Source organism: Prionailurus viverrinus, chromosome B2 (assembly GCF_022837055.1).
Source record: "Prionailurus viverrinus isolate Anna chromosome B2, UM_Priviv_1.0, whole genome shotgun sequence".
Lineage (NCBI taxonomy): Eukaryota > Metazoa > Chordata > Mammalia > Carnivora > Felidae > Prionailurus > Prionailurus viverrinus.
In genome coordinates this window covers 38,276,473-38,300,141 of record NC_062565.1, presented here as the reverse complement: position 1 = coordinate 38,300,141, position 23,669 = coordinate 38,276,473, and the positions used below count along the sequence as shown (strand labels likewise).

Sequence of the window (23,669 nt, the reverse complement as noted above, 5' to 3'; positions counted from 1 at the left end):
GAACCCCTCATGACAGTAAGGTACATGACAAGCTATTCTTTCTCAGCCCCAAGTGAAGGAGGCAAGAGTTGATAAAGATAATCTGAAGACAATGCTGATAGTAGAAACCACACCAACCAGCAGTCTTGGCCCCTTTTCTCTGCCACTTGTCCAGGAGGCACTTGCACATACTACCCCGGGATCCAGAAAGTCCACAAACAGTAAGGGCAAGAGATGCCTCACCTCTCCAGCTCCAGCATTGAGGACAGCGTTGATGAAGGACATGATGGCTGTTTTCAGATTCACTTCATCCCGGTACCGGCCCAAACTTCGGTCTAGCTCATTCAGCAGTGTCTGGATGGAAAGGCAGGACCAAAGAGGAAAGGCAGGTTCAGGATCTTATAAGTCCTGCCTCTGCATGTGCGCCCCCGCCATTCTAGCTGCCTAGCATACCCCCTACACTCTCTCTACCCCATCTATCCAGCTTACCTCGGACCTTCCCAAAAGCTCAGCTTTTCCAAGAACCATCCTTTGCCTCTCCACACCTCTGTCTCAGTTCTGCCTTGCCTCCTCTCTACTCACCTCCGTGACTTAGTTTATATTGTGGGGGCAGTGCCGAAGTGCTGCCTTGGCACTTTACAGCTGTTACAGCTCTAGCTGTTTATGGTTCATAAATCTTCCTGCCCAGCTTCGTGACAGCACGGACACTGCCTTTTACCTCTTCGGCATCTTCTGCAAAAGGTCAGGGCCCAATTTCTGCACAAAGTAGGTGCTTAAAAATGTTTGATGACAGAATAAACAAATAGCCTATACTGGTAGATAAACCATGGAGTTTGTACTACAGTGACATTTCAGATCTGTTGATACTTAGTCTACATAAGACACTTTATACTTACTATCTCATTACTTTTCTGGGGCAGGCCAGGGAGAAGAAAAAAGCATGGCATGAGCTTCTAGCATTCTTCCTGGGGTGCCCACAGTAAGCACTGGCCCAGGCAGAGGACCTAAAATCTTAGCCCCCGCAACTGCATTCGGTTCAACTTTGATGAGCCCCTATGATTAGCCAGGCACAGGGCTCAGAGATGTAGAGCCACAGACCAATAGTCCAGCCTCAAAGAACCCAAAGTCCAGTGAGGAGTCCATTTTCTCAGCCAAACCTATATCTCTTAGGGGCCCTTAAGTCTTTCTAAGGAAGCCCCCACTAGGGGCTAGCCCCTCACCTGAAAGCGTGTCCGCTCAGCTGCATACACCTGGTAGTGTAGCATGGCCTGAAGCACCTTCTTGTGGCCTCCGGGCACCAAGCACACAGCACCCAGGATCTCCAGCACGGCCACCTTGGTCTTGCTGTTCTCTGTGCGCAGGCTCTGTGCAATGGTGCTGATGGCTTCCGGCTGCGCCAGCACATGTGCCCGCCCCTGGGAGTTGTTCATCAGAGCCTTGATGCAACCGATGAGGGAGGTGTGGATGCGACTTTCACAAGTAGCGTGATCCATGCTCCGGAGGAAATTCAGCAGACAAGTCAAACCCTCCAGTTCAATGAAGCGTGTCACAAACCTGTCCAGGCCAGAGCCATCAGCACAACCGATATACCAAATTTGCATATTATTCTGTAACATTTGCCAATAGTTACCCTGTTAACCTGCGACCACGGTTGTCCTACCTACAGTAGCCACTTGGTTCATTTATAGAGTTTTCCTAAAGCACTGAAATCCTATCACCCTCACAGCAGACTCATGCCTTATTTGCACCTTAAATACCATGAATTTGCAGGTCATTAACTGACAGTTGCATAGCTACGATGGGGTATACGTGAAGGGAATGACCGTAGTAATTATCACTGTAATTATCATAGCTGTTAAACCTGAAAATTCATCTCCAGTGAGGATGGGAATTAACACAAATACAGTCAGAAGACAAAGAGGACTTCCAGATGGGGGTGGGTGGGGGATGCATCAGAGTCACTGAGTCACAGGACCAAGGCTAAGAAAGGTGCTCTTCAAGAGATCCTTAAGAAAATAGCTAAGTTATCTTGAATGGTAACAGAAAGCATTAAAAACCATTTAGTTCAGGGGTTCTTAATCTGGAGTCTGTGTCCTCCTAAGGGGTCTATGGCTAACATGCAGGGGTCTATGAACTTGGATGGAGGAAAAAAAAAGTTAGACTTTTATTTTTGGTAACCTCTATGTGAAATGTACCATTTCCTTTGCTGATGAATGTAGGCAATACACTGTGGCTATTATCAGAATCTGTGACTTTGTCACTCAAAGAAATCAGCTATTTTCATATCAAATTATAATTGTTATAAGTATCAGCACTTCGAAATTATGGTAGCTGCTAGTTCTTGCTCTTGAAGGCATAAAGCAGCACATATATTGCTACCTCACAAATGTTTAATATTTGGTTAACTGTGTTTCCATTTAATTGGTTTATTTTTAATCTTATCTATTTTTATCTACTTTATTATTTAAAAACATCATTCGGATAAGCAGTCATTAGGTTTCATCCAGTGCCAGAGCCATTCATGGCACACGTGTGCACATGCACACATACACAAGAGGCTTTGAACACTTGATTTAGTGGAAGAATAATGATCTAAGGAAAGGTCATAAATGGAACTGAGGGAGACGTTTTATCTAATTAATATGTTTGATCCCAAGTGTATTTGTTGTACTTCCATATTATTATATAGATATGCCTACAAAATAGAATATACTCTCAAAATAAGTTGTTAAAATGGGTATATTTGTTTCTATTATATGTTTTCTGTATACCACGGAATTTCCACCATGACTGTGTGTAACTTAATCAGAATTTTATTAAAGGAAAGAAAAATAAATTGAGGTGGAAGACAAACCTGGAAGCCTTCTCTCAACCCCTCTCCTTCCCGATGTCCTCATCCTTCCTGCGTCCCCTTCCCATACCAGCCTCCCACCCACACCTGAGCAGCCAGAAAGATTAAGGCACTCCCATTCTCCTGAGGCTTTAGTTTCAGGCTCCGGAAGTAGGAAGCTCAGCCCAGACCACTCACTCACTCACTCACTCACTCACTCACTCACTCAGGCAGACCCACTGGTAAACATTTAACACCTGGCTCTCTGAAGAAAGGAAGAAAAGGCCCGATTGTAGTGTTTTCCAATTTCCATGGTATAAATACTGCTAACATAGCTGATTTCAAAGATATCTATGTGACATCTTTGAATGTGGAGTTGGGAAGTTGGAAAGAGATGCCTGCCTTCCAAGAGATGTTTATTGTACTGTTGGCCCTTGAATAACACGGGTTTGAACGGCATAGGTCCACTTCTACGGGAATTTTTTTCAACAAACACAGTACAATACTATAAATGTATTTTCCTTAAGATTTTCTTAACATTTTCTTCTCTCTAGCTTACCTTACTATAAGAATACTGTATATAATACATATAACTTATAAATATGTGTTGATCAACTGTTTATGTTATTGGTAAGGCTGCTGGTCAATGGTAGACTGTTAGTAGTTGAGTTTGGTGAGAGTCAAAAGTTATATGTGGATTTTTGACTGTGTGGGAGTCAGCGCCCCTAATACCTGCCTTGTTCAGGGTCAACAGTATTTCCAGAACCATGCTTATACAATGGGTATAAACTCAAGAGTAAATACAAGAGTAAAGAGCATACATAAAACTAAACTGTAGTAAGATCACTGGGTAATTACAGAGTAATAAGTTTCAAGTACTTAATTACTTTTGTTTTTGATATTATTTATTTAGTTGTAAGTTTATATGTTATATTCTAACTATAGTTACGTTTAACAAACAGCTTGCAAAACTGCTGAAAATTTAACAGTCAGCTCCCACAAGCAGGTGCAAGCCAGCTCCCAGGCACAAAGAGAATCTATGGCTCTTTGCCCACTTTGGACCTTTACACAGTGTGGTCCTGGAAAGGGGAAGGGTCCTTCTTCTTAGCATTTGAGAAATCATTCCCTTTTCCTGGACTGTATCACACCTCCTCTACATGGCGGATTCTTGTCCACAGACACCTCATCTCCCCCTAGGTTGGGGCACTCATGCGCAGAGCTCTTTCTTCTATACCTTGTCCATAAGGCCACCACCCTATGTCCCATTCTGTTTTTCCAAGACAAAAAAGCACCTGCCCTAAGTTTCTGCTCAGATAGCTCTTCAGGACCTAAGTTTTATGCCACATTCACATGCTCTTTGCCCTGGCTCCCCGCATGCCTGTCCTCTGGCAGCATCCCAGCTCCTCAGAGGGAGGAAGAGTGGGAGGTTGCAAGTACAGCTGAGTGGGGGGAACTCTAGGCGATGCCCAGGGGTGGAGCCTGTAAGGGGACTGAGTTGGGAGCAGAGCATTGGGTGAAGCTTCAGGAAATTGAGGGGAACCACCAAGGGAAGGGAACCACCAAAGGAAGTAGGAAGAGGAAACACAATGGGTCACCTCATGGGCTGTGTCCGGAGAGCCGTCTTCAGGTCTTCCACAACTTGGTTCCTCATCTCTGTCTCCTCCTCATCAAAAGCGTACAGACTCTGCATCTGAGGCAGGTGGAGGGGGGAAGAGGTCCTGCTGGGCTGCCTGAGCCCCAGCTCCCTGAACCACCGCCCCCCCCCCCAACACCCAGGTGTGACACAGGAGCCACCCTCGCCTCAGGAAGGGCAGGGCCTCCAGGAATGGTTCATTCACTAAGAACACCAGACTCTGAGAAGAGCCAAGCTACAGTCCTAGACTTCACTTTCCTCATCTGTGAGATGGGGAGAATTATTGGCTCAGCTTGTTTCCCAAGACTGTGTGAAATACAAATGGTTAATAGATGTTTTTGTTTTAATGTTTATTTATTTTGAGAGAAAGAGAGAGAGAGAGAGAGAGACAGAGGAGGGAGGGGGAGAGAGAGAGAGAATCCCAAGCAGTCTCTGTGTTCTCAGCACAGAGCCTGATGTGGGGCTCGATCACACAAACCATGAGATCATGACCTGAGCTGAAACCAAGAGTCATACACTTAACCGACTGAGCCATCCTGGCACCCTGGTTAATGGGTGTTTAAATGGTTGGGGGACTCTAGAGTCACACAAGAGAGGGAGGGATTATGATAAAATCTCGGGAATAACTGGAAAGCTGCTGATCCTCAGTGAGTGGGGTGTGAAGTGCAGGGAGAAAACTGGGAAGATCACTCTCCGCCATAGCTTTTCCAGGGGGAGTCCAGGGCAAGGGAGGAGCCATTACTCACCGCAGCCATGGAGTTGATGCGGTCGATGTAATAGTCAGGCCAGCTGGTCGCCAGCTTGTTGGGGTCCTCCTGTTCCTGGAACAAGAAGAAAGACTGTCTGACCAACTGGCAAGACAGGCCCATGGCCTGAGTTCCTGAGTTTCATTCCCTGTCAGCAGATTCATTTTTCAGTGCCACCTAGATGCAGAGAAGTTTGGGGAAGTTACAAAATCTCTCCAGGCTTCCATTTCTTCCTTGGTAGAGTGCAGATAATGAACACTGAATGGAGTGACCAGCCAAAGACATGGGCATAAACCACACAGGTGTATATACTTTCAATGAACACTATGTATGTGTGTGTGTGTGTGTGTGTATGTATTACATACATATACTACATATGTATTACATATGTATTATATACATATACATAATTAAAAATACATTCTTTTTTTCTTATATTGGTTCTCTTTTTAAATTTGATCTTTTAATTTTTTTAACATTTATTTATTTTTGAGAGACAGAGCATGAGCAGGGGAGGGGCAGATAAAGAGGGAGACACAGAATCCAAAGCAGGCTCCAGGTTCTGAGCTGTCAGCACAGAGCCCAACGTGAGGCTCAAACTCATAAACCATGAGATCATGACCTGAGCCGAAGTCGGACGCTTAACCAACTGAGCCACCCATGTGCCCCTATCTCTTTTTAATAAAATATAATTTTATGTCTGTTGAACCGAATAAAAATCTGTGCTTATAGCTTGTACATCTGGGTTTTCAAATTTTACAGTTCTAATAAGATCATTCTTACTGTATTTTACAAAAGTATTGGTTTGTGACAGTTTGGAAATTTAAAAACTTGGTCTTTCTCTGAGATCATTGGAGAAGCACAGATACAAAGCATTTGGTGCAGTGCCTGGCACATGGTAGGTGCTAAGTAAATAGCAAGTTTAGGAAAAGAAGGAAAGAGGTTTCCAAGGCCCTGGGTTTGGGAGAGACTCAGGAAGGGTCAGTGTAGCTGTGAGGCAGAACCCAGGGCAGAGGCCTTTGGCCCAGCCCTCAGGTTCCAAGGGAAAGCCTCAACTCCTCCCCAAGGATGGGCAAGAACAATGAAAGCTAAATAAATATTAATGCTCATTGAAAATCTAGCCCTCTCCTCTATCCAAAGAATCTGCTTCTGGGCATTACACACACCCTGCTCCTTCCTATCCCCATCCCATTTGGACGTTCCCCCTCACCTGCCTTCTGCTAATTCCCTGCTTTCAAATCTGCACCAAAACTTACCTCCTCCTCCAAAACCTCTCTGATATACCACCTGTCTGCCAGCTGACCTGGACTTTACCCTGCATCCTCAGCTACATCTCCTCAGGCTTTACAATTTTCTCTCATGAAATCCAAGTTACAGACCAGTGAGAAAGCTGCTTTGATTTGGTCTTTGTGACTTCACACGGCTATGTGTTAACTCTTCATGCCTGAAGCCCCGAAATTCTATCTTCTGACCTTGGGGAGGGGATCACAGAAACAAAAACAAATGTACCATAAAAACATGCTTTCTTGCCTTTGCCAGCTCATCATGTAACCCTTCCATATGCATTAAATGAACACCTACTACATGCCAATCACTGTACTGAGCCCTTAAAGTACTGAGCAAAATGTCAGTCCCTGCCCTCCATACGTCAGTCTAGTGCCAGAGGCAGAGTGATAAATGCTCTATGGTAGAACTGTCTATAGTGGGTCGTGGAAACCCAGGTTGGGGACATCTAACACAGAAGGCTCATGAAGGGGACTCTAAAAGGACAGAGTTATTAAAGATTACTAAACCTAGGGCAGGTGGGGAGGGTATTACAGACAGAGGAAGTGTCACTTCAGGGGTGTGTGAAAGTGTGGGGGAAGATTACTTGTAATTTGGTTTGGAAGGTAGAACAAGAGGTCCTTACATTTCGGTAATTTTTTTTTTATTCTAGTTGTGTAAGAGATCAACTGACAGGAACTTCATGGTAAATCAATTTGGAGAGTGGAGAAGCACCAGACATGATTAGCTACTCCTGAAGTTAATTTTATCCTCCATCCCTCCTTCCCTCCCATGACTTGAGCTTTTTTAAGACCTTCTTTCTCACAATGAGATTCCTGGACACAGCATATGGTATTGTCCAAGTGCCTAATAAATATGCATCAAGTATACTAGACTGCTGTGTGCACAGCCTCTACATCTTGCCACAGGCTCTTGGACTCCAGCCAGTCTGGATTTTAGCAATGGTGCAACCACTGGCCATAACTGGCTGGGACCTTTGGGCAAGTCCACTGCCTCCCTAGGCTGTCCCTTCTTCATATGCAGCCTCCCTAGGCTGTCCTTTCTTCATATGCAGAAGAAAGGACTAGACTGAATTGTTTCTGACCTCCTTTCAATTCCAGGAGGGTGTAGCATTCTAATTCCTCCAATTTTATAAGGTCATGGAGCCTCAGATGGGACAAATATCGTGGGCAAGAGAATAAGAGCCATGAACAAATGGGCTCAAGGAACACGAAGGGGCAATAGCTCAGAACTGCCCTAGACCTGCCTGTTTTCTCCCAGAAGAGAGCAGGTCTGTGCTTCAGGTACAGGAATAACTGGGTCCTAACTCCCAAATTCCTATACTCTGACATCAAAGGAACAACTGCAAGTCTGAAAAATGGGAGGGTGGAGGGGAGATGAAGAAGATGGGCCAAGAAAAACAGAATGAAAGAAAAAGACTAAAATAGAAAGGGGGCAAGAGGGATAAAGAGAGAAAGAGATGAGCAAGAGAGAGAAATGGAGGAAGACCAAGAGAGAAAAAAGCACCACTGCTGGGAAGCAGAGGGGAGGAGATAAGAGCTAAAGAAGCCAGACTGGAGCCTGGCACTCCTTACTCAGGAGACCAATGGCATCTTTTAGTGAAGGAGAAGAGAGCAAGGAGAGGGTGGGGGAGAATGGGGACTGATGTGTGACCCTGTGAGGCTGAGCCTGGGACAGGGTGGGGGGGGGGGGCAAAGATCCAGAAGAGGCCACCCTCACCTCCAACTCAGTCCTTACAACAAAGTGTCCCTCGGGTATGGCACAAGGCAGCACGCCCTCCAAGTGGGCGCGGGAAGGGAGTAATATTGTCATCTCTGAGACTGTCATCTCCTTGACCCAGCCCCACTCCTGGAGCCCAGTAGGCACCTGCATCAAGGGTTTTTAACAGAATCCCATTTCCCTGAGTATAAGCTCCATAAGAGCAGGGAATTTTTTATCCTGATTTATTCATGGTTGTTCCTCCAACACCTAGAATGGTGCCGGGGTATAATATCTGTTGAATGAGCGAGCAAAGCATGGGGGCAAGAGCTGTCCCATGCTGGGGACCCTGATGTGGCAGCAGAAGGGGTCAGCCATGGCACCTTCTTCTTGCTGCAGTAGATCTGCCATTTCTTCTCCGGAGGCAGTGCGAACACAGCCTCCCGGTTTTTGTCTGTGAGATCCAATTCATCCTGAAAAGACAAGAGAGAGGTCTGAGATGGCTGACATTAGAATATGCAGTGCTACAGGAAATCGCAATTCCCCCCAAACCTATCCCTCAGCCTACTACCTTCCTCCAGAGAACAGCAAAAGTATGATAGGGCAATTCTTCTGCTAGAATTGTAGCCCTACCCCATTCCCATTCCCTTGCACCCAACCAAGGCTGGGTTGCTTCTATCCACACTTCCCTTACTTCCTGTCCACTCCCACTTGTCTCTACAAATATGTCCTCCTCCTCCAGGCCCCCTGCTCCCTGCCCATCTCCTTTATGCATTGCTCTGCTTGCTCCTAACCCTCTTGCCCCAGGTCTCTGGTCTTCCTTCTCTTGTCCTTCTTAAACTTGTCAACATCATAAGTCAAAGCCTGACAAAGAAAGCAGTCAGTCTACATGTCTGGGTTTTGCCCCTATCCTGCAAATCTCTCAGACCTTTGAGTTTCTCCCCCAGAAATTCTCTGGCTCTCCAAACTTCAGCATGGTCCCAGCACAGGCTGAGGAGAGCTGGTGATGACAAGAAGCTGACCAATTCTCCTGGCAGTAAGGCTTTGCCATGGCCAGGGAGGCACTGATCTGCTTCCTGTGGACATGTGCCTATCAGAGGCAGCCCGTCCACCCACATAAGGCTGGGAGCTCTGCCAGGCTAGCCCACACTTTTTAAGAAGTAGAATTGGGTAGTTTCTGATGTCATCAAATTTGGGTGATGCCATCCAATTCTATAGGTACTTCAGAGGGACACCATAGATTTGGTTGTGCTAGAGGGCCTCTAAAAAGCTCTCTTATTGAAGATTTTTCTCCTGTGATTCATGAGCTATGCCAAAGCTCATCAAAGAAACAGTTAATGGTCCATGGGGAACATAGTGTGCTTTTCAACTCAATTATTGTGAGGTTTTTTTTTAATCAAAAGCAATTCTTGCATTAAGACAATAAAGCACACTATTAATAATCTTTATACTTTCAAAAATGATAAATAGTGAAAGTAATATCTAAGAAGGTATGAGAGTCTAAAATATCAAAAATCTCTTTCCCCTATACTTTTACTCAAGGGAGACAATTGAAGACTTTCCTTTCTACAGATAAGAACTGTGCAATAGAATTATAATGTGAGCCACATGTATTTTTTAAATTTTCTAGTCACAGTAAAGATAAAGAAGTAAAAGGTGAAGTTAAATTTTAATTATAATTCATTTAATCCAAAATATCTAAAATATAATCATTTCAACATGTAATTAATAGAAAATGATCAGTGAGTTTGAAAAAAAAAGAACATAAAGTATCTAAGTTATCAAAATCTGGTGTGTATTTCATTATTCTAGATCCTCTCAGTTCAGACCAGCCACATCTCAAGTACGTAGCAGCCCCAAGTGACCAGTGGCTGCCATCTTGGGCAGCACATGCAAAGATAATTTGAGACAATGTCCATCAGTTCACCTGCCTTTGGAACTAAAGACTCTGGCAGATCTAATGCTAAACAAAGGTTCTTCCCTAGAATTATTCTCGACATATCCCAGTAACATCCGTCAAGATTCCCAGAGTCCTGCTTAAAGTTTCTGGTGAATTTCCTTTCCATGGTCAGAATCAGAAATCAAAGAAAAAGTAAAGATATGTGCACCTTAAACGTCCCAGTGTAAACTGCATTTCTTCTTTTGCTTACACAGTGACCACCCACCCCATGGACCTGGTCTAATCTACCCAGGCTCATGGTCAGCCTCTTCCAGCGATCCTTTCATGGCCATTCCCAGGTAAGACCACCTCTCCCTTCCTGAACTTCAGAACAGTTACATTCAGCCTTGGATTCCAGTTATTTATACACCTGTCTTCTTTCGCCAGTGGTCTCTGTAATTAAATCAATGGATATTTCTTGGCGATCTGGCTCAGCCCAGATAGCCTATGACTGACTACAGACCATTCATTCCTTATTGAATCTCCCCTGGTTTCTGCAATGACAGCCACACTCTCTGGCAATCCCTCCTGCTTTGCTCTATGTTCGTCTTGGGCTCCCTTGATGACTTGTCTTCTCTCCTGCCATCAAACATTGAATTCCCTCAGGGTACCATCCTGGATCCTGGGGTCTCCTTCCTATATGCTTCCCCAGGTGATGACTTCTCAGTCATTCCCAAGGACTGTTACTACCCTAAACTCTCTTAAACAGTCCACTAGTCTCCTGAGCTCCAGCCCCTGGGACCCAACTGCCTCCTGTGCCTATTTTGATGTCCCTCAAGCACCTCATGCATTTATGTAGTGTCACTACATGTCACGCACTGTTCTTAGTGCTTAATGTTTACTCATTAACTTACACCAACCCATTTTACAGATGTGGAAAATTGATGCACAGAATTCATCATCCCAGTCCCCTAAACTTGAGTTTCCTCTGGCATCTCCTGTCCTTTACAGGGCCCCAACATCCACCCAGTTCCTCATGTCAGAAACTTGGGTGTTCCCTGATTCCTACTCACTCCCCAAGCCCAACAAATGCTATTATATTTCCTCCGAAATAGCTCTTTATCCTCACTGATGACACTTTAGTCTAAACCACCATTCTCCCTAGCTTGAATTGCATCAATGCCCTCCTAATGGTCTGCCCATATAACCTTTCCTCAACAGAGTACTCTGGTCTTTTAGAAGGCTATCCTGCCTCAGTGGCTTTCTAACACCTTTAGGATTGAATCTGAAATCCTGTTATTCAGAATCCTGTTATAAGGACCAAGCTCCTTTCTGACTGGAGATTCTCACATATGCTGCTTCTTCTGTTGGGGATGACCCTCTGTCATTGCTCTGCAACTCCCATTCACTTCTCTAGCCATCACTCTGCTTTCAGATCTCAGTGTAACTGTCATTGCTTCAGGGGACCATCGTGACCCCCTGTTGAGAATTAAACTCCCTACTAGACATTGCCGTGGGCCCATGAACATTCCCCTTCTAAACAGTCACCACACTTGCCATTACTATTCAAGATCAGTCTGCCCCATTTTTTTTGGAGGCAGGGACTGTACCTGCTGGTTCATCACTAAATCCTTGGGGCCTTCATAGGGCCCAGCACACAGCAGGCTCTCAAGGAACATTTTTCATTTGTTTGCTCAATGCTAGTCTCAATGCTAGCTCAGCACTCAAAACTGGTTCAACGCTAGTTTGCTCAGTTTGTTGCTGATGCTAGCCTCCTTGCAGACAAGACTTGGATGACTCATCTTTGCTTTTGTCAAAGTACTTTGTAAGGAGTCCTGCCCGCTGAAGATGCTCAATAAATACTTGCTGAATAAAAGGGCCAAAGAAATGAACATCTCTCATCCCATCCTTCTATCAAAATTCATGTGCTCTGTTCAGGAAAATGCCCCTGCTGTGATAATGTAAGAAATATATTTATCTTTGTTCCAGTTCATAGCATAAAGTTCCCAAATCCCCTTGGAATTTTATGAGTGATACAACTGATATGAGCATCTTTTGTTCCTAACACAGAACTCCTAAATCCCTTGGAATTTCCTGGGTGGCAGGGACCTCTGTTTTTCTAGTGGAGCAACTCTTGATGGGACCCTAAAGACCTTCAAGGGGATGGTCACCAGAAAGATCAAGCCTTGATTAGAAACCTATAATTTTCGGCCCCACTTCTCAAACTCTGGAGAGAGAAGGGAGACTGAAGGCAAAGTTAGAAACCTATCAGACCTACATGACGAAACCACCATTAAAGCTTCTAAATGATGAGGCTCAGAGGGCCTCTGGGCTGGTGACCACATTCGCATGCTAGAGGGATAGTGCACTCGAACTCTACAAAGACAGATGCACATGTGCTCCAGACAGGAGACTTACCCTCCTTACCCTTCTGGGCCTTACCTGATATAACCCCTCCATCTGGCTATTCATCTGTATTCTTCATAATATCCTTTATAATCAACTGGTAGTAGTAAGTGAAGTGTTTCCCTGCATTTTGTGAGCCCTTCTAGCAAATTATAGAACCTGAGGAGAGCATCATGGGAACTTCCAACTTATAGCCAAGTCCCTCAGAAGTGTGGGTAACATGGGGATCTATTAATTATAACTGGTGTCTGGGTGGGGGGCTGTCTGGTGGATCTGAGCCCTTCATCTGTGAGGTCTGTGTTAACTCTGGGTAGTTAGCGTCAGCATGGAGTTAAGTTGTAGACACCAGTTGATGTCCACAATAAGTTAGGGAATTGCCTGGTGTGGAAAACCCACACATTTGGTGTCAGCAGTATTCTGAGTTAAAAAAACAAAAACAAAAGCAAAAACAGATCTTAGTAGTACTAACACTGATCGGATTCCAAATGTCATTCTATTCTAGTAAACGCTTTGTTCTTTCCCATCTATGCTCCATCCTGAGGAAAGCCATACATGAGGACAACAATGAGTTTCCTTGACTCTGATCTGATGAGGAGGGTGGATAACTTTTTCATGTAACCTGCATATTCTTATCTTATAGTGGTCCAGTTATTTGAAGACCTAGATTGCCTTAATCAGATACACCTATTATCAAATCCAATTATGAAATCCCACTTCAAATAACATAGCATTGTTTCTCTACTGGCTTGACTACTGGCCAACCACAAGAATGAATGACCAAGAGCTAATGGTAGATGAGCATGTGTTTATTGCTCTCTGACAGGGTTCAGGCCTGAGTCTTGGACATGGCTCCTGCATCCCTAATCTTGGCATCTCCTTGGCTTTATCTCACCACTGGACCTCCAAGAAGAGGAATCATGCTTCTTTTCCTGTTCTGTCTCTTTGAGGTCAGAATATAAATTTTCGCAAACCCATTTCGTGAGTGGTTCACCCAAAGGTGTACTGCTGCTCTAGTCTGAACGGGTACCACAGAGTCAGAAAGAGCTACCACTAGTGTGAAAGATAGAGCCTCCACCTGCCATAGGCCAGACATGGGTTAGAATCACCTAGCCCCGAACCAGGTCTGAACCGGGTGCAAGATAGGCATCACTAACTTCATATTTCTAGTCAACCATCCCCTGCTTTGAGGGGGATCCCCTGCTTTATCCCACTCTGTCCCTTGTTCCTGTATCTGAGTTGAAAGGATCTCAGGGAAGTTTCAGAGACCAAGAGAGAGAAAGGTGTCAAGCGTTCTGGTATTCTTTGAAGCTCCTCACTGCCTTATTTCATAAAACCCTGGACCTGCTCCTTTCATGGTAGCCTAACTGCTGTACCATGAGGTCTAGAATCCCTTGGAGATACGAGGTAGGTCCATTCTTCCAGGGACATAGTTCACGGTATCCACACTAGGCAGTGACTCGTTTCTCCCTAGCTGAGGTGTCCTAGGGGGACCACCCCAACCCCAAGCAGAGTTTTATAGTTAGAGATCCCAGCACATGGGCCCCCACCCTCTGTCCGCTCCAGAGTGCCCCTCTCCATTGTAAACACCCTCCCTTCCCTGTCCCCTCACTGACCACCAGCTCTGCAAAGCGGACGTTAAGCTCCTCTGGGTTCGGGATAGGACTTGAGAACTCCATGTACTGCAGAGGGTGGTTGTCCCGGAGGTTGATCTCAGGGAGGCCGCTGCCCCCAAAGCAGCACAGGAAGCCCAGGCCATGGCGACTCCTCTTGCGGGGGGCCATGGTCACTACAGGCCAGGGATATAGTCAGCAGGCAGATGCCCTAGGTCCTCATCGTGATCTGGGTAGGAGAACAGACACCACAAAGTGGTCAGGTAACAGCAGCCAGGTAGGCAGGGACAGTGATCGCTGTGCCACCACAACTTCTTTGCCCAACTGTTAGAAGCCCTCAACCCAATAACCAAGCCTTCCTCCCTTCTCTCAGAGCTTCTTTCTGTTCCCTCCAGCTCCTTCCACCTGGAGGCATTTCCTCCCCACCATGGTCTCCAGTGTTTTCTGCCACAAACACTTTCAGATTCTCCTTCCGTGCCCCCAGAGAACAGAGAAGGGCTGTAGTCACAGAACACAAATTCTGCCCTCTATGTGATTGTGCAGATGGGTATCCTATTCCCTGTCCTTTGGCAGAGCCATTTTTAGCAGAGCTCATTCACTCACTAGATTCATTTTAAGGTGTTCAGATTCCTGGTTTAAAGGTTTCATCCAGTGGGGAGGGAAAGGTTCAAGAAGGCTGGCAAGGGAGAAAGAAAGCTAATTATATGGCATGGCTCCTGGGGAGTAGGGGGTAGAAGGCTTAAGAGACTTGTGGGGTTTTCTGCCCAGTCTGTTGTACCCAGTCATGTTTTAATAAATGTGAAATATCAACAGGGCATGGGTTCATCCATCTATCCAGAAGGAGAGGTAACCTGGGGGACTCAGGGAGTAAGGAAACGAGGCTGATCATCAGAAAGGTGTTCAGCCGATACTGAAGGAAATCTGGCCAGATCTGTTTTCCATACCAACCAAGAATAGAAGACACCACTTTGGGCAGAAACCCAAACTTATAAACAACCAACAGTGGAGCGGTGTTTGTAACAGAAAGGGTTAAGTCTTTACCCTGCCACTGGGAAAGCCTAGTGCATAGGCGCCCCAGCTTGAGCGGAAACACTGGCCCTAGTCATTGATGCCATATAGCTTCCAGATAGATTAAGCCTAGCTAGCTACACGTAGGGTTCCCAAAAGGGTTAAAACCACCCTTGACCACTACTGGTTCCTCAACACGCTTTCAGATAACGTGGATGGGTTTAGGAGAGCTTACCCACCACACTGCTGTCCAGCCATGTTCTCATCCAGTATTTGTATATCTTTTTTTTTTTTTAATATAAAAAGGAGTCTGCCTTTTTTCCTATTGTTATTACAGGTCTGGGGGCAGGATTTGTTTACAAAATATACATAACACAAAGTTTATCATTTTTACCATTTTTATGTGTACAATTAAGTGGTATTAAATGCATTCATTCACATTGTTGTGCAACCATCTCCACCATCCATCTCCATGCATTTTTCATCTTGCAAAACAAAGTTTGTACCCCATGAACTTCTCATTTTCCTCTCCCCCAAGACCCTGGCGACCACCACTTTACTTTCTGTCTCTATGAATGTGACTACTCTAAGTAGCAGTATGAGTAGAACCATAGTAGTAGAATCATGCAGAATTTGTCCTTTTGTGACTGGTTTATTTCACTTAGAATAATGGCTTCAAGGTCCATACATGCTATAGCATGTGTCAGAATGTGCTTTCTTTTTAAGGCTGAATATCATTCCTCTGTATGTATAGACCATATTTGATTTATTTACCTGTCAATGGACATGTGGGTTGCTTACCCCTCTGGGTTATTATGAACAATGCCACCGTGAACATGAGTGTACAAATATCTGTTTATGTCCCTGCTTTCAGTGCTTTGGAGTACATACGTACAAGAGGTCAAGATAGTTTTGGGTCTTGACATTAAGCTGTTTCTCCTCAATTTGGTCATCAACAGAATGATCAGAATATCCTCATGGTCTTTACCCATACCACTGCTAAAAATGTTGATCACAACAAATATGTAGACAGACCTACATCAGCTGGGAATTCCAAAGAACTAGTCATCAACACTCTTAGAGGACAGTCCTTCAACCAGCTCGGAATCCATGAACCCATATCTTATCTAGCCCTCTTTTCTATAAAGATACCATACGAGATTTTTCCTAAGGTCTTGTGGAACTCAAGATATGCCAAATCTAAGGCATTCCTTAGAATGAAGTTCTAGAACCTTATCAGAAAAAAGATAAATGTGTCATAACTTGTTTGTAGTGAACCCAAGGTAAATTCTGGAGAACATTGCTTTATTTTCTAAACCCTAACAATCTAGCTAGTAACAGCCTAATCTGATCAAGCCTCGCCTGTAAATCATGATGTATTTTAATTGTCATTCTAGAACTTTTTACCAGCTGTTTTATCTTTCTTTGTAAACTTTGTGACAGGCTTTTCAACAGACCCAGGAGAGCCTCAAATAACACACTGAGGTTACCTTGTATTACTGGTTATCTTTTCTGTGTTTACATACTGGCTCTCCACAGTTATAGTGAAGACTCCTTAAGGGCAGGGGACATGCTTCCTGCCTTTTGATAACCCCACTTCTATAGCTAATAAAATGCCTTGCACTCGGTGGTGCTCAATAAATATTTCTTGGTCAGTTGGGAAATGGCCTATCCTCATAGAAAAGACAGGACCTCATCAATAGCCAAGAACTATAAATTGAAATCTCTGACTCCTAGAAGTTGATAAGCAATCAGGAACCCTTATAGGGAATAAGGGGACAGTCCTGAGGCTAGGGATAGGGGAATAAGCCAGTGGGATAACTCAGCAATAATAGTACGTGATGGCAAAGACCCAAAATCAGCTGGCATCTGAGAAAAACAGAAGAGGAAAGGAGGCTTTGGGGTTTTCCATGGGACTTGGCAGACAGTACTCAAGACTGGATAAGACCAAGTCCTGATCTCTGACTGTCAGGCTTAGTAAAGCACCAATTCTGCAGGCAGATTGGGGTCAACCACCCGGGGGATCACCTGACCACTGTCAAGCTTGATATAATGCTGCAGAATACAGACCAGGTCCCCTTTGTTTCATCAGCCTCCAATATGCAGCTGCAGGTGGTGGAAAAGCTGTTCTTTCAGGGCACAAAGCATGAGAAGGACATTCCCAGAGGCCACAGTGAGGCTGAGGGGATGGCATGATGGGGTTTGAGGGAGGGATAGGCTGATGTTTAGGAAACCTGTGAACTCGCTTCCTGACTTCACCTCCTCAACTGTTTGCTCCTGAGTCTCCCTCTTTATCTATCTTTGCTCTTCAGCTCCTGAGCCAGACTTTCACAGAAACAATCAGGAGTAGGGGCAGGATTGGCATACAGTCGGCACACCCTTTATAGTCTCACACCAGCTATCTACAGCCATGACTGCTCTGATTGGTCAGTGTCATGCCATACTTGTCATTATACATATTTTAACAGTTTCCCTGAGTATGGAGAGTGAGGTAGCATGGCCTCAGGAGGAAGATGGGAGATGGAGACAATGACCTTCTAAACAGGAATTACTGTCCCCACAGAGAAGGGGGTGAGCACTGGGGAGTCCTACATATTTGCCCTTTTAAGGGGCAGCCTGTTTGATACTATGCTGATACTCCTGAGGATGCCCTCCTCCCAATGACCCCCCCTTAGGTCTGTCAGGTCCCCACTTGAACATCCAAGACTAAAACCAGAGGCTCTCAGCTGAAATGCATGTAGCTTTCCAGTACAGATCAGAAAACTGAGGTCAAAAAAGTAAATGTCTTAGGTTACCTGGGTGGCTCAGTTGGTTAAGCATCTGGCTTTGGCTCAGGTCACGATCTCATGATTCATGAGTCTGAGCCCCACATCGGGCTCTGTGCTGACAGCTCAGAGCCTGGAGCCTGCTTTGGATTCTGTGTCTCCCTCTCTCTGCCCCTCCCCTGTTCACACTCTGTCTCTCTTTCTCTCTCTCAAAAGTAAATAAACATTAATTTTAAAAAAGAAAAAAAAAGAGGAAATGTCTTATCTGAGGTCACACAGCTAGAGACAGAACTCAGATTGAAACCCAAGATACCAGCGGTCAAGCTGCGGTCTACAGAGCTCATCTTCCCACATCAGCGGCCCCTTTCCCCATCTTGCCCCAGCTCCCAGATAACTTCTCTCCACCAGAGAAGACCAATGACTGCAGCTGCATTTAGAAGTAGCTCCAGTCCCGAAGATGTCTTTGCCAGAAGAGGGTTACGGAAGTCCTGAGGCTTCCATCTGATCCCCCACATCCCACTGCCCCCATCTCGCCCCCCTCCCCCCCTCTAAGGTTTCCTTCACTCCAGCAATCTTCCAAGTGACATGACTGGGATTTGACTCTTGGCTTTGCCTTCCCAGCTGGATGATCCTAAGCATGTTTCATAAGGTCTTACTCTCTCAGAGCTCAGGTTCTGTAACACCAAGATAATCACAGCACCTTCCTCAATGGGTTTTGGTGAAGAGACAATGCAGTGATGTAGATACAATGCCTAGACCACACTGGGCACTCTCTAAGAAGGCCAGCACTGCTGCTGTGGCTTCGTTATCATTGTTGCCAGCAAGGCAACACTTGCCCTGCCCAGAGCCTGCAACCACAAGCCCTATTCAGCCACAGCCAGGACCACCAACGCCTGGCATTGTAGGAATCTGCCCAGCCTGATTTAAGAACCCACCCAGCACTGCCTTTGGCCACTAGGAAGTCTGGACCAGAGGAGCTGGGCTTTTCCATACTCTAAAATAGCTCTAGTTGGACAGGAAAACTCTCATCCCTGAGCCTGGGCAGGGAATGGAAAGGTGAAGGGGGCCAGAGTGTTCTTTTCTGCAAGATCACTTCACAAAGAGCAATGGAGGTGCCCATCTCAGAGGACAATTGAAGAACAATATCGTAAAAGGAGAAACAAGAACAGAACAGAACCCAATGGACTTGAACTCTGGCAGAGGGATTTAACCTGCCCTACCACTACCCACCTTTCTCTCCATGGAAATTCGTCCAACACCAACACCTCCACACCCTCCACATTCTGTCTCCTTGCCCCCTCCTCTACTCCCTGTGGAATCAAGGTCTTCCCATGCCTCTGGGTCCCTAAACACAGACCGACTGGCCTAAAAGAGCAAACCATCAGAGCATGATGAACTAGCCCTCCTGTAAGGCACCCCTCATGGGTCTCTTACAGCCCTCTGGCTCGTGGTTCCCATTCTCTGCCTCCTCCTTATTGTCCTATCCTTCCACATAGTGGAGAAAACATAACTAACTCAGGAGACTAATCACAGCTCTGCAGGTATGGGTCAAAAGGCCATGGTATTAGCATCTCTGAGACTTGATTTCCTCTCTGTGCAATGGCAGGATCTGACTGAAAATCCAAGGGCCTGGTCAGCCATACTATTTAGTTCCATCCTGTTCCCAAAGATTTCCCAAGGACTCTTCTCATCTGTGCTCAGTTTTCCTCCCACATTTCACCCCAAGCCAAGAAGTACTTCCTATCACTTGAGTGCAGCACTCCCCTTTGGTTTGCAAAGATGGAAACCCTAGTCCTTAGCCCCAAACCATGGCCCTCTATATACACCAGTTTTTATACTAACTAGGACTTCAAAAGCCCTACATCAAACAGTGCTTGTTCCTAAGTCATAAGTAAAGGCAGAATAATATTAATACTTGAGAGACCAGGCTCTAGCCACATTTCATCCCCATAACAACTCTCTGAGATAGGCGGCATCATTTTAAATTTTTTTTAATGTTTATTTATTTTTGAGACAGAGAGAAACAGAGCATGAACGGGGGAGGGTCAGAGAAAGAGGGAGACACAGAATCTGAAGCAGGCTCCAGGCTCTGAGCTGTCAGCACAGAGCCCAACGCGGGGCTCGAACTCACGGACCATGAGATCATGACCTGAGCCGAAGTCGGACGCTTAACCGACTGAGCCACCCAGGCGCCCCAGAGGCAGCATCATTTTAAAGAAGTTACTAAAAAAAACAAACTGGTTCAGAAAGGTTAAGTAACTTGCCTATGGACACACAGCTGGTTAGTAGCATAGCTAGGATTCAAACCCATGACTGCGTGACTCAAAAGCTGTAAACCACTGAGCCATACACTGTATGCCCAAGGAACACCCTAAGTTGAGCCCTGCTCAGAGCTTTCTCAAGCGTTCTATAGATTCAGACTCCATAATTCATGATCAAGCATTCCCTGGGAGCTGAGCCGAGTGTTTTCATAGCTCTGTAATCTCATGTCAGCCTCACAAGGACTTTGTGAGGTCATTATTATTATCCCCTTTACAGATAATAACATTGAGGTTTATAACAATCTTAACAGCTGTTACATGGTTTGTCAATGATGCCCCTTGCTGCTAAGAGGCAGAGCTGGAACTCACAACTAAATACGGACCCCAAGCTCAGTTCTCTTGTTGCAGAAGCAAAGCTGAGTCATAAACCCCACCTTTAGCCCTTGGGGCCAATGCTGTGGCTTTGGAATGTTCAAACTGCCTTCTCCTATCCCTTTCCCTTCCCTCTCCGCATGGGGGGCACAGGGCAAGGATATGGTATGGCCACTTCCAAAGTGCTTCCTAAGAGCCAGTCACTCTGCTGGCAACTTTCTGCTTTAGCTCATTTATTTGCCCTACCCCTCCAATCACAACACTGTCCCTTCTTACTGATGATCACATTAAGACTCCCAAAATACAGGCAACTTGCCCAAGGGTCACGTCTTGTAGAGGAAGAGGCATGCCTTTGAGGGCAGCAATATCACAGTCAAACAACATGCTTTTAACCACTTTCTAGCCCCTGGAAGCCATGCTGGACACTGGGGGTCACCTTGGAGTTGAGGACACAAGAGCAAATAAGGCATGGTCCCTTCCCTTGAGGAGGTGCCCTTTTTGTGGGGAAGCCAGAAGGGTTAGGGAGACAGGTACTTTGGCAGCTCTAGGAAGGGGGACCTAGCATAGCCTGAGGTGTGAAATGAAAGTCAGAAAAGGCTTCCAGGAGGTGACACTGAGCCAGTATTGAAGGAGGTGAGAGAAGTAAGGAAAGGTACAAGAGGTCAGGAAAGGCTATCCAGGCAAGGGGATCAGCATAAGGAGAAAACCTGGTGTGCATGAGGCCAGAGTCCTGACCAGTGGTATATTAATTAGTGGCTAAATTAACAGGCAAAGGGAATCAACAAGGTATGCAATGCCTTGGTCTGATGGCAGAGCTCAGGCATCCTGGGGAGCCGGCCCCTTTGCCCTCCTTTCTCTACCAAGTCCCCTGGGGCCCAGGTCTGGGAATGGGGCCCAGAACTCCCCAGAGATGCTGCATGGAACATAAGGAATGTAAACAATTTCCTGCTCCACGGCCAGAGATTCCTCCCTATATACTGACCCTTCACGTGTCACTAGGGGTCACCTAGGAAATGGCCCCAGACACAGGGCCATGACCCAGGGCCTCGCTCCCCAAAGAAGAGTCTGTGCTTTTCCATCTCAGGCCCTCTGCCCACCCATCTCCTCAATGCCCACCTCTAGCATGCCTGCTGCCACTTTAAGGCTCTGAAGACCATCCCCTCATACTCTGTGGGCAGCAAACAGGCTTGGAGTCCCTGATAACCCTATCTACACCCGCTTCCAACCTGAAGCCGCCTGAACTACTGACACCGGACTTGACCCTACACACTCAGTTGGGTTTGTTCCGTTACTATCTACTCTAATTCTGGGACTTCACACAAGTTACTTACCCTCTCTGAGCCTCAGTTTCCTCATCCATAAAATGAGGCAACAATAACAGCAGAGGGCTGTCACAAGGATTAAATTAGTAAAATTTGTAAAATTTTAGAACAGGGTCTAGTAGGGGTGCCTGGGTGGCTCAGTCAGTTAAGTGTCTGACTCTTGATTTTGGCTCAGGTCATGATCTCACAATAGTGAGATCAAGCCCCACATCGGGCCCAGCGTGGAGCGTGGAACCTGCTTAGGATTCTTCTCTCTCCCTCTCTCTCTGCCCCTTGCCTCTCTTTCTCTCTAAACAAACAAACAAACAAACTTTAAAAAAAAAAGAACAGGGTCTAGTAATAATAACCACCATCAATAACTCTACAGATAAGTTGCTGCTATAATTAGGAAGATGGCTGAATACTGATTGCATGAATCAAAAAAGTTCACTCTGTGTAAGAATGAGTCTGACACATTATTACAGGAGTTGGCAAATATTACAGGGGCCAAATTCAGCCCATTTTTTGTAAATAATGGTTTTACTGGAACACAGCTACACCCATTCATTTAAATGTTGTGTACGAAACTGAGACCCTGTGACCCACAAAGCCAAAAATATTTACCACCTGGTCCTTGACAGAAAATTTGATTTCTGTGTTATCAGGCTGAATCGTGTACAAGTGACAGCATTCAATTATGTCATCTACAAAATCATCAATTTCACACGGTTCAAGTTAGTGGATGGTACAGGCTTATCACATGTCCCGCTGCCTTGCCCATTAACACAGAGGGCTGCGCTCTAAATCCAGTGATTCTAATCATGACAAAGTTAGAGTCATCATCTATTGAGGACCTACCATGTTCAAGGTTTACCTCGGATTTTCACCACACCCCTGCAAGGTAAATATGACCACCACCACCACCACCTCCCATATAGATGAGGAAATCTGAGGCTTGGAAAGATGAAAAGCACCAAGCCTAGGACTTAACCCAGGTCTCCAGACCCCGCTTCTGGTACAATGTCCCCGCGCGGTGCTCCCTGAGAGGCTGCTGGGAGTGAGACCCATCTGATTAGGACAGAAAATGGAGACCATGAAGAACCCTCATCTCCCCACTCCTCTGCTGGTCCATCTCTCAGACAGTGCTCGGGGCTATAGGACTGAAGGGGCCCCAGTCCTGCGACTTTCCTGCCAGCCTCAGGACAGCTCACAGAACAGTCTGACTTATAGTGTGAGCCTCAGGCAAGGCTGGGGAGGGGGCGGGGAGCACTTTCAAAAATAAGCAAGCTCTCTTTCCAGGACTGGGGGAGCTATTTTTAGCAGCCTCCTAAATTACGGTTTCCCCCTCTGCTCTGGGAAAGGCAAAGAAAGCAAAAGTAAATTGTCTTAGCCCCAGGCTGAGGGGTGGGAGATACAGACACAGGGGAAAAGGGGAAGGGGAGAAAGAAGGGTCTTTCTGGGAAAGCGAAACTGAAAATTCCCCAAAGGGACATTTCTCTGACTTGGGGGTGTTGTTGGGGCAGTTGCGGAATTTCCAATCAGCTTTTTCTCATTTTGAGAAATGATAAAGAGAACATAGGTTTCTTTGTGTCCCTGGGGGTAGAAACCAAGGAGATAATAGCTCTCCTAACGTCACAGTCAAGCATGCATTCATTTATTCGTCCATCTATGCCCTGAGCAACTGTCACGGATAAAGCAATTTTCTGGGTGTTTAAGATGAACCAAGCATCAAATCCTAGCCTCACAGCACTTACAGTCTTGCTGGGAAGGTACAGGCATAAACAGGCTTGTGCTTAAGCACCCAGGATACACGGGAGGGGAGAAGGTGCCGGCCCTGGAACAGGAGGGAGGGAAAAGTGACTTGCAGCTGGGGTAATCTGCAATATTCACCACAGGA

General features: G+C 45.7%; 1 protein-coding gene across 8 annotated transcripts in view; it reads right to left on the bottom strand.

The window, feature by feature from the left end:
• DAAM2 (dishevelled associated activator of morphogenesis 2) overlaps positions 1 to 23,669 on the bottom strand; it is a 120,198-nt gene that overhangs the window by 39,833 nt on the left and 56,696 nt on the right. For 7 of the 8 annotated variants that reach the window (XM_047858425.1, XM_047858424.1, XM_047858431.1 and 4 more), the window contains 6 exons: positions 14,069 to 14,294; positions 8,554 to 8,643; positions 5,189 to 5,263; positions 4,405 to 4,499; positions 1,200 to 1,533; positions 223 to 333 (listed from right to left, as the gene is read on the bottom strand). In XM_047858425.1, coding sequence (XP_047714381.1) covers positions 223 to 333; positions 1,200 to 1,533; positions 4,405 to 4,499; positions 5,189 to 5,263; positions 8,554 to 8,643; positions 14,069 to 14,236 — 873 coding nt within the window. In that variant the 5' untranslated portion in view covers positions 14,237 to 14,294. Of the gene's footprint in view, positions 1 to 222; positions 334 to 1,199; positions 1,534 to 4,404; positions 4,500 to 5,188; positions 5,264 to 8,553; positions 8,644 to 14,068; positions 14,295 to 23,526; positions 23,607 to 23,669 lie in introns of all 8 variants that reach the window. The other variant, XM_047858426.1, reaches the window with a different exon arrangement.